Source organism: Anoplopoma fimbria, chromosome 6 (assembly GCF_027596085.1).
Source record: "Anoplopoma fimbria isolate UVic2021 breed Golden Eagle Sablefish chromosome 6, Afim_UVic_2022, whole genome shotgun sequence".
In the NCBI taxonomy this organism is placed as follows: Eukaryota; Metazoa; Chordata; class Actinopteri; order Perciformes; family Anoplopomatidae; genus Anoplopoma; species Anoplopoma fimbria.
The window spans coordinates 22,917,973-22,935,108 of NC_072454.1; the positions used below are offsets into that span (position 1 = coordinate 22,917,973).

The following is a 17,136-nucleotide window of genomic DNA, read 5'->3' on the forward strand; positions in this document are numbered from 1 at the left end:
TAGCCTGCGCTGGTTCCAAACGGTAGGTCTGTCCCTCCCCTAGGAGACTACGGAGCTGCAACTGCTCTCCTCCCGGCGAACTAGTCTCCTTCGCAGGGAGTGAAACAGAGCAACCGCGAGTTGCACTGGCTAGCTAGTCATTGTCTCATTTGAGGTCTGATGAACTGTAAATTCATCAAATTCAGTGGTAGAAAACGTGCAAATAGACTGGTGTCGAATCGTGTTCACACCAGAAAAGAACCGCTCCAGAATTAACTTGACAGCCGTCCAAGACTACCCCTCCAAGGCGGACTAGAGAGCGGTTAATTGGTCCGCACCAGAGTTCGAGTCCAGCGTTCACACCAACCCAAGGGGGTGACCGCTTGGTTCAACAAAGGCTGGTGTGTACCTGAACACTTGATACCAGTTGCTCCCCCTTGCTCATATCACACACACACACACACACACACACACACACACACACACACACACACACACACACACACACACTAACACAGACAGTCTTGTGATGCTCAGGCGTAACCAGAGCGACACGCCTGGGTGCTCTGACATCACGGTGACGCAGACGCCCATACACAATAAGATCTGCTCATTAATCCCAGGTGTACATACTGCATATTTTTTCGTGTGTGGGGTGACACTCGGTCCAGTGAATAGAGAGTTTATTTTGCCCGTCGTCATTCTCAGAGGCTTTACAGCAGGCCGCTTCCTCTATTAATCTGTCTACTTTTACCAGAGCTGTCAAGGCCCTGGCATATGAGTGTGCATGTTCATAAGCATGTGTAGTGTACCACACAATGTGTTCATGGTGCCCCTTGTTGCCAGTGTTTGTGTGTATGCGTGCATGTGCGAGCACACCATGTAATACTTCACTCTTTACCCACAGGGATTAGACCATTCATCTCCCGAAGCCCCTGTGTAGGTGTCACACAGCGCTAATGAGGAGAGGATGGAACAAGGGAGAGCCGGCGAGCGAGGAGGGGAAAAGTAAAAATAGATTTTCTTTTTCTCTGGGCGGCAGAAAAGAGGCCACAGTGATCAATAAATTCCTACGCTGAAATCAAAGTATTGATGAATGGGGGATTTTATTGCCGGAAGCGACGGGAGCGTGGGCGATTGTGGAGTTCTAAGACAAGACAGAGAAGGCAGGGATTTGTGCTTGTAGCCCTGCAGGGAGGGAGAGGGTTAAGAAATGGGGATTGGGGGGGTTGCTGAGAGCAAAGGCAGTGACTCTTCCCATAACACAAATCAATTTACACCATCCTGAGACATTGATTATAGCTGGCTCATACCTCACATGGTAAACAGTAGACATCAAACAGACACTGTCAAGCCTGTAAAACCACACAACGGGTGCATTATCTGCCTCTCACTGTGTGTGTGTGTGTGTGTGTGTGTGTGTGTTGTTCAGCAGACCAGATATCGCTCCGCTTCCCCAGTTACTCAAACAAGGGGATGGCTGCTAGGCAACCAAGCCACATCACATCACATCAGGCGAGCCGGAGGAGAGCGAGAGACACAGAGAGATAGAGGAGGAGAGAGAGAGAGATAAGAGGGGGAGGAGGAGGAGGAGGAGGCAGAAAACTGTGCTGGCAGTATTACATAAGCCGGCAGCCTGGTCCCACTGCTCACATTAATGTGGTTAGGCACTCGGAAGTGATGTCCATTAGTCACAAGTGACAAGGCAGGTGAAGACGCGGCATTCAGCAGTGATTTTCAAAAGCCTTTGTTGTTTTATAATGGAGAGCATTACAAACAGATGAGTAAAAGAAAAAGAAAAAAACAACAAGAAAAACAACACACGTTATGAGCGGTTGAGTCGCCTACTGTACCGTACAGACAGAACAAACAGAACAGCGTCCGATAACACCCCAGAGGGACGGTTTTGAAAACAAACGTTGCATGCTTGCATGAAGATACATAATATAAAGACAAACTGCATTGAAACACATATCCTTGCACACACACATAGTAAAGACATATGGAATGATACGCGAAAATGGATGAGCTCTCATGAGCTCTCATTTGAGGATGACAGGGTGGGGGGTGGTGGTGGTGGTGGTGGTGGGGGGGGGGTTTGTGTGTACATGAAAAGCTGCGTCAATCAACGTGATCATCAAAAATACATCAAAGGCTACGATGAAGATGAGCTGCTGGTGTTCCTGACAGCCTGTACTCAACAACATACATTCTATCTTAAAGATGTAACCGGCACACCTTCGCGGTTTATGGACCATTAAATAAACACCCAATGATTCAGATTATTAAGAATGTTACTCACTTGTCACTAATTGCAAAAGAGCTATGACTTCTGTACATATAACTCCATAGGAGATGTACATTGTTACAAAAAACTACATTATAACGTTATTCTCTCTGTATATACTGCTCTGTTGTGTTGCAAACATTTGAAACGACTCTGTTGTTGTGTTTTCTTCACATGAACAGCATTGATATCTGATATTAACGTAAATGTTTTCATGTAATAATGCATTTTTTTAGCTGATAACTTATAAAGAACATAGGAATGTTCATATTTCAAGGGCAATTAGCTTAATATTTGAGAGGTTGAAAATGAAAGTCATTTGGACTATTTAGGGGAATACTTTGGATTTTGGGAAATACATTTACAGCTTTAGATTTCTTGCTGGACGTTTGATAAGAAGATAAATACCGCAATCATATTTGCTAGTTAGATATAAAGCTACATCCTGGAGTTAGCTGGTTTAGCCTAGCATATAAAGGGAAAACAGGGAGAAACAGCTAGCCTCGCTCTGTCCAAGGGTTGCAAAATATCTGCTTACTGAAACCTAATTTACTTCACTAATCACATTGTTATTTGATTAATTGGTTCACGGTAAAAAAATGTGGGTTGTGGTTTTATAGGGGTTTATGCAAAGCTAACTGTCTCCTGGCTGTAGTTTCATATTCAACTGACAGACATGTGTGTCATCAATCTTCTCATCAAGCAAACAGGCCTATTTTCTAAAAGAATTGTTACTTTTCATTTAAGGAACATGTTTTCCACCCAGCACGGCTTCTTCACTGTATCTGCATCACAGTATATTATAACCCAAACCTCCAACCCCAGCCCAGGCCCCCTTAAAGTTCCCTGGAGATGATCGTGAAGGGCCGGATTGGGCAGGAGGCCTCCAGCTCCAGGGCTGTCAGGAAGCAGTCGGGGGCCTGGCTGGAGCCCCGAGACTGCAGGGCCTCTCCCAGACCACTCCACGCCTCGTGAGAGGTGCTGTGGACCTGGACTGCATCACGCAGGACCTTCTCCCCTAGGTGGGTGCGCTCAGTTTTCACCAGCAGACGGCCCTGGATGGACAGATGGTTAAAAGAGAGGAGACATTTAGGTTTGCATATAGAATCAATAGGTCATGAAAAGTATTCATAAAGAAAAGTTTTTTGTAGTTCTTCAAAAGTAATAACACAGAGAGAGGTTTAAATGGAACAAAGTGTTATTTAATTGTTTCTTAAAAGAAATTCACTTGTAGGGTAAGTGGCATGCTCTCATTCTCACAACATAGAACGGGGAAATTACATGTAACCTCACGGCTCGTCCCTCAATTTTCTCCCTAAATATCTAACATTAAATCATTTGTCATGACATGATAAGATAAGTAAGCAGATGGTGGCTTTTTACAACCAAAACAAAATCCAAATCTTGGATTATAATGCCTGCTGTCCCGTGGACTGGTTAAGAAAAAAAAGAAAAGAGAAATAAAGAACAGCAACAACAACAAATTGTACTACACTTTACTGGAGTCAACTGGGGTTGTGCAACTGAAGCAGCAGTCATCTGCAGAAAAATGATGCAGTATGTTGGGAGTCGCACACACAGTAATGAAAGTTGATGCTGTGTTTAACCTGCTCGGGTCGGAGGTGAGACTATTGGTTAAATGGGCTACATTAGTGCAATCAAGTTGTTCCTACCTTCTTTTGTCAAAGTTACTTTATTGTTGCACTGTAATATTGTTGGGCAATACAAATTCGAGACCCAGCTGAAAAAAAAGCAATGCATTTACGAGCTATGGTACCAGGAAATCCAACCCGGAAGACAAGTAAGCAATCATGGACCTCCTGGGAAAGACATGTAGCTTCCTGCAGTTTGGGTGGTTATTATACTGTTGATCTTCAATTTGGGGTTCCATAGAAATTTTGCTAAAACGGAGGATTCTTTTTTTAATCTTTATGATTGTTTGACTGTTCAGGCTTGCTGCTCTGTTGGATCTATTTTTTAAGCAATGTTGGCGTGTTCCCAGATCTCAGCATTTACCTTGGTGAGTACAATGTTATCAAAACGGATTGACCTCATGCTTAAAAAAAAAAAGCAAAGGTTAACATTAAAACACATTTCCCATAAAATTTAGGAGAAGAAAGTGACTAAAACCAGTTTTGGGCCAGCTACTTGAAAGATTAATCAATTGCTTATAGATAGGGTTGATAATCTGCTTCAAAAATAATTGTTTTATATTGTTAAAATTCTCAATGATTACTAACAATAGCCATGTTTGTTGTTTACATTCATTATAAAATGAAGAATGAGAATTTTGGGGGAGTGGCTTTGGAGGTCGGCCTAAAGGGATGGGCTGTCTTTGTAGCCAGCTTGGCGAGTCTTTTGCTTGATTTAGCAACTCTTTGAGCTAATGCTGCTAGCTACATTCATTTGAGAAGAGTAGGCAACACACGGCTGGCTTTTTCATTTGAATAATTTTTTTAAAGCATACTCCCGCTAGTTTCTCAAGAATACCAACCTTCGCTTTAATAATTAAAAAGTAACACCAAAGGTGCCTTTTCAGCAACTCTAAAGCCTCTACACACACTTGTCACATATTGTGTGTTAAAAAATTGAAAACACAACTTTGTGTTGTAACAAGCAGCCAGCCGATTTGATGACCATCAGCAGTTAGCTTAACATTAGCCACAAAGCCCTCTAGAAGTCTAAGCTAATGTTAGCAAGCTAGCTAAGACAACATCTAAATAAAGCAACTTTGGAGTCACATTTCTCCTCTATAGTAGAGGCTAGCTGCCCACCCCCAAACTCCAGATGCTGCACCAGGCTAACAAGTAGCTAACTGACATCTGTCCAACGCACAAAGACCAAACAAATTTTACTGGTTCATAAAACCAGTAGTGAGCAGGCTGATGCCCAGATTGTTACTTGGATTACTATATGTAAAGTAATTATTGAATTTCAAATGGTAATCCCTAACACAAATTATTTGTTACGGAAAAAGGTATCCATCTCGGGCAAGTTTCAAAACTCTGAAAAAGCATTTTCTTACATACTGAAAATAAATTAGCCCTATTGGAAGCAGAAAAACCTACAAAAAAGATGATTGGTAGCCTACTAACAAGTTTACCCGGTTTGTGAAAAATTGCCCCAAACATTCAAAGACATTGGTATGTTCCTTTACAGAACATGTTAGTCCAAAGTCCTCATTTGCAGTGGCGTGCTGGATGGCTACTGCCCAGGGCTCTGCCAGGAAGAGTGGTGGGAAAGCATGCAATCTCTACACTCACTGGCTTCACACTGTATGAACGTATATATACTGTAGATGTATGTGTCTGTGTGTGGAATAAAAAGCTGAGGGGAAAAGGAACGAGAAGTGTGTAACCGGCATTTCATAAAAACTGTATAAATTGAATAAATGGTCATTTGAGCTGATGTGTGGGGGAAAATGAGTGCACACTGTCAGGCTGCGATTTTTTGCAAAAAGTAGGCTATGTATGGAGACGGAGAAGGATATTATGGATGATATCTGTCGTCACCATGTTAAAGGGCAGGCAGAACTCTGTATGAGCGTGTGTGTGTGTCTCTTTTTCGGAGGTCAGCTCAGTTGGGGGTACGGTGCGTTCGAGAGCCCAGGCAGAAAGGGCTGTCATGCAACTGACCAACAGCATGGAGTCAAATACTGTATGTCTCATACCCAAATACACACACACACAAGCCACAGTGTCACATGCACACTCAAGGTGACAACAGGCAGCCTCTCTCGCACAATATCATCCTCTCCCTTACTTTGACTATCTGTTACAGACACACACACACACACACACACACACACACACACACACACACACACACACACACACACACACACACACACACACACACACACACACACGTCGAGTTGGCCTGAGGTCAGACAGACGAGTCTTGTTATGCAGTCTCTGCTCACAAGCTCCAGATTAATTGGGCTGAAATTCACATAGCTGTCTAGGGGCTCTGATGCAACTTTCAATAAAAGCACACACACATACACACACTCTTCCTCCCTTCCTCCCTTCTGACACAGAGGAAGATCGAAAACTCTTGGGTACGGAGAAAACCTGTCACAGGATGTGCAAACGGGGCTTGTGTGTGTGTGTGTGTGTGTGTGTGTGTGTGTGTGTGTGTGTGCATGTGTGTCTTTATGAGTGTGTGCATGCATGCATGTGAGTGTGTGGGAGTGTATGCTTGAGGTGTATGATGTATTCCTTGCCGCTAGTTTGGCCACAAGCATCCACATCTTACTGTCTGTGCTCTTGTCTCCTGACTCACAGTGGTTACATTGTTCCAACGTTTCTAGCATAAACAAGTCGGCTTACCGGGATAACACACACACACACACACACTTACACACACACACACCAACAATCACACCCTTCCATCCGTGCCACGTGTCAGTTATGCTGGTAACCATGGAACTTGTTGATCCTTCTATGGCCAGCTGCTCAATCAATTGAACACTAGCCCGCTGTTTATGCTGTGGCCTGATACAAACAAGGGATAGGCCGAACAGGACGAGCTGACAGGAAAGAACACACACCACAATACACACAAGCTTGCCAATGGTTGACTAAACTTACTGGAAAGAAAAAGGTCAGTTTTTTTCTTTTTTAAGAGCGAGGGAAGAACAATAGCAATTTGACGTGTGACCATTGAGCACAGATGGTTACGGGACTTGGTCAGCATAGCTTAGCACGGGGAAACTGCTAGCCTGCCTCTTAACTACGCAATGTTATTTTGTTTGTTTCATCTTTACATGAATATAGCTTAGACATTAGTGATTTAGGGGGACTTATGTGTTGAAGCTATTTCTTGCCAAACACTTTATCCATCTGCCCAAAAGACTGATCTTGTGCAGTGGTCCTGGCTATAGTGTGTTGCCATTCAGTATTTTTTTCAGTATGTACGTTGAGGAAGATGAGGTTTTGGTGTAAGTCTCTGTGGGCTTGATGGTACCAAACCTAACAACCCATAAGGCCCGGTCACACCAGCATTTACAACGGCTACAATTTGCATCAACATAATTCCAATGGAACCGAGCACTGTAGTGTCCAAAATGAAGGAAGCTATCGTATCTTACTAGCTGAGTTGCAACCATCCAGTTTTATTTAACCTCCTTTGTCATATACTTCACAAAAGAGAACAGACAGTTACCCAACAGGTGTTGATGGTACAAATATGTCTTTTGACCAAACTGTGTTAACTTAATGTCCCTGTAGAGATTGAGCTAATGAGCAAGCAGTTAGCATGTTAGCAGATAGCTCACCTGCTAAAATAGTTCAACAACTAGCACTGCGAGTGGTTACTATGTTGCCAAGCTTCCAGATCCACATAAATAATGACTTAGTATCTCAAAATCCCAAGAAAATCTTTTTCAGATACCAAGTCATTCTTTTGAGATACTACAGATATACAAAATCATTATGCTCAGCTAGGCTAACAGCATCCTTATTTATGCTTGGCACCTAGTCCACTAACATGAGCTAGACATCAATCTTCTTGTCTCAATCCAAAGGCCATATTTGCCAAAAAAGTTAAACAAGACAGTAGGCTAATATGAGAAATATTTTCAATTGATATGAGAACAGAGAATTAGTAACAGTAACACAATACTGAGCAAAATGTATAAAGGAGTAGAAGAGTGAGCAGAAAGGAAAGGACTGATAGCTCACGAACATTTAGTTTGGATCAGAGGTTTTCCGGCATTACACTGATAAAACGGGTATCTGTTGGTTTCTCTTGAATTACTCCAAGCCATCTTTCTCCAGTTTTACCTCAGCTGATCCCATAGTGCTTTGCAGTGCAGATTTGTTTCTTGTCGGGCCATTAAAGCACAACTGAACTGAGCCAAGCCAAACCGAGTTTCATCCATCTTTCAAGCTAAATTCAAGCAAACTTTTCTGATACGCCTCAAACAGTACACAACGTTTAATTAAGCGTATTTCCATCAGCTAGATTGAAGAGGATGAGAGAAGCTAAATGTCACAAACAAACACACCCAACAGAGATTTGATTGTGGAATTGATTTGGGGAAATTAGTTTTTGTTCTTCAGTGTCAGCTGATGTTATTCACATTTCAGACTGTGCAACGACAAAAAGACTGCTTTGTAATATTCTAACGTACCAACTACAGCCAAGCAGTCACCACTGAGATGTATTTATGTGATTAATATTTATTGGATAACTTCTTTATTACCAAAAACTTTTTCCCCCTCAAGTGAAGCATAGTTTGCATATAAATACTAGAATGCAAATCCATCCTAGTGTGTAAAGCCACACTCTGATTTAAGCTACTGTATAGACCTTAAACAACTAACCAGACTGCCAGTTATTTTAACCAGAAATCAATCAGTGACAAAATGCTCTTATGGATCAGATCCCAGAAATGAATGTCTTCTAGACAGTGTAGAGACAGCTGAACTCTAAATTTAGACTTGCAATCTGCTGTTGTCAGCCATGCTGCCTACAGAGCTGAAGAGCTGCAAGTGACCATCCATCCATCTTCCATAACCGCTTATCCAGTTAAGGGTCGCGGGGGTGCTGGAGCCGATCCCAGCTGTCAATGGGCGAAGTGACCAGACAAACCATAAATAAGAATAAAGTTGTAAATAGTTACATTTGAATTGTTTTAGTACAAAGGTCGTTAAGTGTGTGCATGGCAAGCATGGTTTGGATCCATAAGGTCGGTAAACATGCAATATGGCAGCTAAAGGGCGTGTTGCGTCATCCATGAGCCGTCTGTTGAACCCCTGTAGACTAACATCTACTGCCCAATGCCCCACCACTGAACCAGGAAGAGAGCATTTACCTGAACCTTTAATCCCATCAGTGGTAAGTCTGAGCTGGCTGGCAGAGGTGAGTCAAGGCTGCTGTATTTACTTTGGCCATATTGGCTTGAACTTTTCGTACCTATTAACCCCTTATAATGCATTTCCCCTTTTTAATTTCCCCTTTAAAATAATAGTTTGACATTTTAGGAAGTATGCTTATTACCGTCGTTGCCAAGATATAAGAAGATTGACACCACTGACATGTGTTTGGGTAAAGTATCTACAGTCAGCAGCTAATTAGCTTAGCTTAGCATAAAAACTGGAAACGGGGGAACCAGATGGTCCGGCACAAGATAGAAGGTGATGATTTGAGATCTTTAGAGGTGAGCTGGACAAAGTCAAGCTAGCTCTCCCCCCCTTACTTTCTGGTCTTAATGCTAAGCTAATCTAGCTGTCTCCCGGCTGTAGTTTTACATTCATCTCAGCTAGCACTCTGTAAGAAAGAGATGGAGCAAATTCTACCAAATGTCAAATTATTGTTGTCTGTTTTAACTTAACCCAACTCTTCATTGGAGCTACATGGATGTCTAAACTGATCAAAGCATTCAAACCCCAGACTCTTTTTCATAGCCGCATTGTTCCATCAAATGGAAATATTGTGGATGCCCTGTGCGTTTATAACATACCCCTTGAAATTGAGCCTGACATATTTAGAAAACTCCATGAAAACTCAAAATTAAGTCGTCCAGGTTAGAACAATGTTTGTCTGCACATCATGAGAGTGTGATGACAGACGCTCATGTCATGGTGAGAATTAAGGAGGTCAAACCTCTTAGCACTTTCCCTGAGCCAACTGTGTACTACATTATGTTTTGTTTTTGTCAGCACAATATATTGACCACGCTGACCTTTACATGTTGAGCATCTCCAGCGCTGTAGTGCACCTAGATAGAATGGCAAAGAAACCTACCGCGTATAGTGTGTATCTACAATAAATTCCTGCATTGCAAAGATAATTCTCACCTCTCTGCAGATTAAAGCAGATATATTAATTCATAACAATATAAAGTCAGCGTGGCACACACACACAAGCACTTGCATGTGCACACTGGGAATACGGCAACAGGAGAGGGAGAAGGAATGGAAGAAAGGGGTGATACAGGAACCACAGAGGAAATTGGAAAAGGAAAAAGAGCAAGGAAGGAAGGAGGGAGAGAGTGTGAGCGAGCGAGCGAGAAAGAGCTAAACTGGGAACAATGAATAGAGAGAGAAAGAGGGGGATGGAGAGAGCGAAAAAAAGAGAGAGGTGTCAAAGAAAACGGAAAAAATAAGTGAGCCCAGATGAGCCATACATAGCAACGGAGGCACCAGCCAACTCCCAATCGTCTCTCTGTTTGCCTGCCCGATTTTATTCTTCCTCTCTCTCTCACATACACACACACACACACACACACACACACACACACACACACACACTCTCTCTCTCTCTCTCCTCTCTCTGTGGTTATCAGAGGTCTTGCTCAATAGAATATATTTCCCTGGTTGCTAGGCAATCCCATAAAGCGGCGCAAACGTGCAAAGTGTTATAAATAATGTATTTGCATTATCTAATCAGCTGACAACCACCCCCATCCACAGAGAGAGAGAGAGAGAGATGGGGGGCATTTGATAATTGGAACGCGATTAATTCAATGAGCACCAATCCTCGTCCTTGAGAGTATACGTGCATATGTGAAGCAGTGTATGAATATTCTCTCGGAGAGGAGGAAAACGTAAAGAGTGTGTGTGTTAACTGTGTGTGTGTGTGTGTGTGTGTGTGTCCGTGTGTGTGGCTGACTCAGAGCAGGCTCCGCTTCCGAACAGGAGGGATGAGATGTGGAGGATGTTGGGAGTGGGTCAGATTCATTTCATACCACCGCCGGAAGCAAGGCTGGGCCGCGTTTCAGGATAAGCCACCCAACGGAACACACACACACACACACATGCACCACATGCCACACATACACACACGTCAACCAAACACTTACCATAATGAGGTGAACAGCACAGACAGACAAATGTGTAAAGGCTGACACTGCTAATGCCGTGATAGATGAAGGAAATAGTCGCTCGGATTTTAGCCTGTGGACTGTAACAGCCGAGGCAATAAACTATAAATCTGTAGCTAACCGTTAGTACACATAGATGCTTACACACACGCAGCATGCCAAAGTACTACAGTGTACTGGTTTCCCTCACTACCACACCCTCCTCCATCCAAAAATACTCTGAAACCAGCAGCTGACCAGAGCTGTGAGTCACTGTCTGATCACTGCTTCCCTTATACACACACACCCACACCCACACACACACACACACACACACACACACACACACACACACACACACACACACACATACACTCAGAAACCATGTGGACACTGTTGAAGCTAATAAGTAGAGGTGGAGTGAGTAAAGTGTAGGCGATGTAAAAGGGAAGATGGTGGCGCACAGCAGGGGCTGCTGGGCCTCTGTACTGTACGGCATCTCGTTATGGGTTTCCCTAACTCACATTTCCCTTTCCTCATCGGTTGCGGCTGCTGTGGAGAGAATTACTACTTCACTCCACTCCAGTTGGCTTGGGCGAAGCTATGCAATGCTGTCTTGAACCTCGAAAAATTGCCTGTTCTGCTTTTATAAGAGTAAATTAAATTGTCAATGTCAGTCAAAATGCTCAAAAGTCTACAAGAAAGGAAGTATTAACACAGTATTAAAAGATTGAAGCTAGCGCCAGCAGGAGATGACGTTAGCTTAGCATGAATGGGAGCAAGGGAAAAAAGCTAGCATGGTCATTTTCAAAGTTCAAAACCCCACCTGCTAACACCTCATAGGCTCACACATTTTTTATCATTTTATTTTGTTGGTTTGATAAGTGTACAAATGTTAAAACGATAGAGCCCCGTGGTCTGTCTATTGCTCAAATGACACTTTAATCTCCAAGAACTTCTTTGAAGAACTTCTTTGCAGCTTGGTAGATGGTGGCCTTGCATGGTAGCCTGTCATCAGTGTGTGAATGGGTGAATGATATGTAATATACTACTCGCGGCTGTTGTTTGCCAATATTTAGTTACAATACAACAAACTGCCCCGCCAGCTGTTTCCCACTACTTTCAAGCTAAGCTCAGCGGCTCCCGTCGCTAGTTTAGTGCACGGACATGCGTGGCATGGATCTTTTCTTCCAACTCTTAGCTAGTGAGCTAATAGGCATGTTTCCCCAAAAATGTCAAACTATTCCTTTAAGAGAAAATTCAAATTTTCAAGTGGAAATTATCTCATGCAAAGAAGGCTTTTTTTTAAAAAAAATCAGTGTTGTAACGATGTGCTTTAATGGACAGGCACCTCTGACTTATTTAGCTAAATGTAATGCCTTTACAATGGCTTAAAAAATAGAGAAAGAGAAAGAAAAACTTTGATAGAAAAGTAAGAGTACAAAAATTTAGCATAATGCGTTTGAGTTGATAATCGTTGCATTCAGATTCCTGTAAAAATTGCAGTGGCGTAGTGGTTAAGACTCATACCAAATGACCGCAATGACCTTAATTTTATTCTCCCTACACAATAAACTGTCCAATAAAGGCAAAATGTCTCCATATCATAATGGTACTATTTGTCGATAACAAAATAAAAAGATCTGCCTCCATTCCATTGTGGAGCCACAGTTGGAGTACATCTTCTTTTATGTGTAGCCCTAACAACTTCAAATAAAGATCTTAGGGACATTCATGGAAAGTACAGTATGTACTTTTGCAGAATAATAGCTCAAGTGCAAGACTATCAACTAAGAATATCATCAGAATTCCCCCTGAAGGCATAGCTCAATAAATGGGCCACTGGCACACAAAGTGTACGACAGATACAGTGCAAAAATAAATGCATGAATCCAGAGAGCCACAGAGTAGCAGCAACTGTAGGTTGTATTCTTGCAGGCTGATGCACGCCAGAAACATGGGTAGCGCTCCATATAAAATGTCCCACACACTGTCCCACTTAGGCTCGATCACAATGCAAAGATGCAAGTGTTTTACCACAACCCCCCATTAGCACGTCTTATATATAATTCACCACATATAGTGCTCCAGAGAGCAGCGTTTTGGGGATTTGGGTCTATTAGTGCCTACTACAACATGTGCCTTTAATCCATGTACATGCGAACACACAAAAATTGGTACAAATAGTACACATGTGCGCCAAATCCATGGAGGAAGGCACAAACAAAAACACATGCACACACACGCTCACACTTTCAGACTGGGAACACATCTGCCCTGTAAGAGACCCAGAGTAGGACACTGCCAGCTGGCTTTGTTTCAGCTTTACACCCCCTGGGATTGGTTCTCCCACAGGCCAAATATGGAAGAGACAGTACCTCTGTCTACTCCAATGGGACTGCACTGCTACACACACACATATACCCCTCTATACACACATATTCACATATACACACATACACACACACACACACACACACACACACACACACACACACACACACACACACACACCAACACTAATGTGCACAGTAGGAGCAAAAGCCTTATGTGGTCACAAGGTAGCCAGTATTTAAGTCAAAAGCGATATCAACCAGCACATCATTAGTCACTATGGAGACCACGGACATATTGTGTGTGTAGGTGTGTGTGTATGTGTGTGTGTGTGTTTGTGTGCGTGTGTGGGTAGGTGTGTATGTGAGCGCGTGTCTGGCAGTGCGAGTCTTGGATTCAGGAATATCCCTTTCTGGTCCTTTCACCATGACAACAGAGAAAGTTCAAAGGTCAGAGCAGCCGTGGTTAATCCAGTGGATCATCTGGAACCAGGAAGCTTGTAGAGAGACTGAGCGAGGGAGTGGGTGGAAGTGGGCGAGAGAGGATCTTTCTACTGCGCGAGTGAGAGGGAGAGATAGAAAGGATCGGCTCAGATGAAAGAAATGTGGGGGAGTGATCAGGAGAGAGGGAGCGAGTCTTTGAGCAGTATTTGTCATTTGTTGGTTATGGACCAAAGTTTTGTTTGTTTCTATTTTCTGAAATAGATTTGTTTGCCCTGCAACAAATCAACACATCTCAGTATATGACTAAGCCATTATGTGACAATTAACCATAATGACCACGATTGTGACAGTGACACAGTACAACACTGCACAGGGGAGGAAAAAAGACTAATGAAAATAAGAAGCTGCCATTGCTACCGCCAACTAATATTAGAAGCTAATAGCAAGCTAGCCTTATCATTTCTGCTGAATTAAATATTTTTTTAGCTAACGTTTCTGTTTCTTCTCAAAGTGGAACCACACTTAGCCTTCTACATTAGTATCTGTATAGATAGTCAAGTTGAATACAGGAGGCTAAAATTGTCTTTTCTTTAGCCTTTTGAAAAAAAACGTAGGAGAGTTGTTACGTTCCAAAAGAGTGATGTATTCAGCTGCTATTGCCACTGCCAGGAAGCGAGCTAATATTAGCAGCTAATAGCAAGCTAGTCTAATAATTTCTGCTGAATTACATATTTCATTAGCTAACATTTGTTTTTCTTCTCAGAGATAACTAAACTTAGCCTTCTACATTAGTATCTGTATAGATAGCATGTTGTATGTAAGGCTAAAATTGCCTTTTCTCTAGCCTTTTAAAAACACAATAGAGCATTGTTAAGTACCAAAATAGTTTTATATTTAACTGCTATTGTTACTGCCAGGTAGGGAACTAATATTAGTAGCTAATAGCCACCACGCCTCAGAATATCTGTTCAATTACACAACAAAAACACAAAGCTCATCAGCTAACGTTCTCGGAACTTACATACAACTTCATACAGGATAGTTGAATTATGAGGCAAACCTAGTGCACAGGCTCTACCAGCACACCTGATTTAGCCTAATGAGCTATTGATTAGAAATTGATTAAACATGCTAGGATTACATAAATGCTGTGATAAAGAAACAAAGATATTCCACCTGATATTGATTGTTGAATCCTTTAAAAGCACAGACATTGTTATCTGCATGATTTATTCATGAACTTGTTTAGTTTGTATTACTCCATTGAAAATGGGACGAGTATTTTGGTATTCTCAAGAACTGCAAATTAATATTCTGACAGAATATTTGTTATTCAAATTAGTAAACTAAACTCAGATGAAACCCTCTTTCTTTCTCTTCCCTCTAAAGGAAAACTAGTGCAGTAGACCAATTGTGTTTTTCTGTAATTGTGCAACTTTATAGATGTTATTACCAGTGGGAGGTCATCGATTTCTTATAACGCCAGAATTTGAACCTGTTGAAATGCAATAACTTCACATGAAAAGACAAAGATGAATAATTACATGTTCTTATCCAACTGGATGTGTGTGTGTACTCTTTGTGTAGTTGTTACTGTGTACGGTTACAGAGAGCAGACAACATTAGATTTTTTTTCTAATTTAGTGAATTTAAGAAAAACATTTAAATTTGTTTGTGACTGCTTGCCTCTGCCAAGGTTGATTCTGAAATTCTTGTGTCACATAAAGTGTAATGTAACTCAGTGAACTCAAGCAAAGCATTTAGAATGTGTGAATGGAGATGTGTGTGTCGTACGCTAGGGTGCATACGTGTGTGTGGGTGCACATGCTCATCTTGCATCTGATTTAATAAGTAAAAGGAATAAAAATGTATTAGTGTTTCCACGCATGTTCCGCGTGTGTGTCTGCCTACTGACCACTGAACAGTACATCACATTAATTCCAATTTAGCAGCCTCTTAAGCTTTCGCTGACGCTCACCATGTGCACCAGTGTGCCCTCTCCTGTGGGATGGATGGCCAGGGCCTCGTCGTACAGGCCCTTGGCGTCGTCCAGTTGGCACCGGAGCTCGGCCAGGCGGCCACGCTGCAGCAGCACCGAGTACGAGTTGGGGGAGAGCGCGCTGGCCTCGGCTATGCAGAACTGGGCCTCCTTCAGCCGGCCGTCCGCCATGAACAACTCCCCTGAGGAGGGAGATGGAGAAAGAGGTAGAAGGGTGAGGAAGGTGATACAAGAGGAGGAGGGTGGTGGGAGTTATAACAGAGGAAAAGATAGTAAAAGAGATGGAGGAAAGATTAAGAAAGGATAATCAGAGAGAGAGAAAGGAGAGGAATTTATTAATCCCATGTGAGAGTGACAGAGATGACTTAACTTTGAGTTCAGCAGCATTACGTCAAAATGTAAACTATCAAATACAAACACAAAACACTGCTCTTGGATGGACCCCCCACCCCCAACCAAAAACACACACACATAAACACACACACACACACACACACGCGCACACACAAAGACCATGAAAGTGAGAGTGGGAGCAACAAAGTGCCTGGGAAGTCATGAAAGTCTTGCCTAAATATGGCCATAGCAAACTAAAGCTGCCTGCCTCCTTTCTTTGCTGCTGCTGGGAAGATGAGGACAAACCCCAGACACACACACACACACGCACACACACACAGCATCACGCCTACAAGCACGTCATTGTCCTATAAGACTTGGACACAGAGCTGACCAGAGGACCCGCCCCTGGGACCGGAGAGGACCAATATCTGAACGGGATCCTGATGCAGCGTTGCTGTCAATCACTCTCATGAGTGGACACCGGGTCAACACCCAGAGCAACCCCTGAGAAAGAAACTCTTCAGCTCCAAACGCTGACCGCACCGTGCCCGTTACGGGAAAAGTGAGAGAGGGAGTATGTGGTACACACCGTCTGCTCCTGAGCGCCGGGTGAACCCATGTGTGTGTTTGGTAGCGGATGTTTTGTTTTGTTTACCTGTGTCTCATAGATGCACAGATGGGAAATACTTAGTGCATGCATGCTGCCTCTGCGAGATGAAAAAGAGTAATTTCCCAGCCTCCGGGTTTCTTTTTTTTTTTTTTTATGGCTTCACTTCGGGGAAAAAACGGATTCAGTGAATGCTCTCTGGTTATGTAAGGCTTTTTCCTGCTCCTCACCTGAGCTCTTGGCAAAATAAATAAATAAATCACATCAGCATACGTATACGCATGTATACAGTCCTTTTATATGTTTGCAGGTATGCATGTGTGTTTATGTCCAGCTAACTGT

The 17,136-nt window shown here is 42.7% G+C and overlaps 1 protein-coding gene across 2 annotated transcripts in view; it reads right to left on the bottom strand.

The window, feature by feature from the left end:
- Positions 1–1,710: 1,710 nt before the first annotated feature.
- ttc7a (tetratricopeptide repeat domain 7A) overlaps positions 1,711–17,136 on the bottom strand; it is a 50,476-nt gene continuing 35,050 nt past the window's right edge. For both annotated transcript variants that reach the window (XM_054600083.1, XM_054600082.1), the window contains 2 exons: positions 15,831–16,033; positions 1,711–3,321 (listed from right to left, as the gene is read on the bottom strand). In XM_054600083.1, coding sequence (XP_054456058.1) covers positions 3,103–3,321; positions 15,831–16,033 — 422 coding nt within the window. In that variant the 3' untranslated portion in view covers positions 1,711–3,102. The remainder of the gene's footprint in view (positions 3,322–15,830; positions 16,034–17,136) is intronic.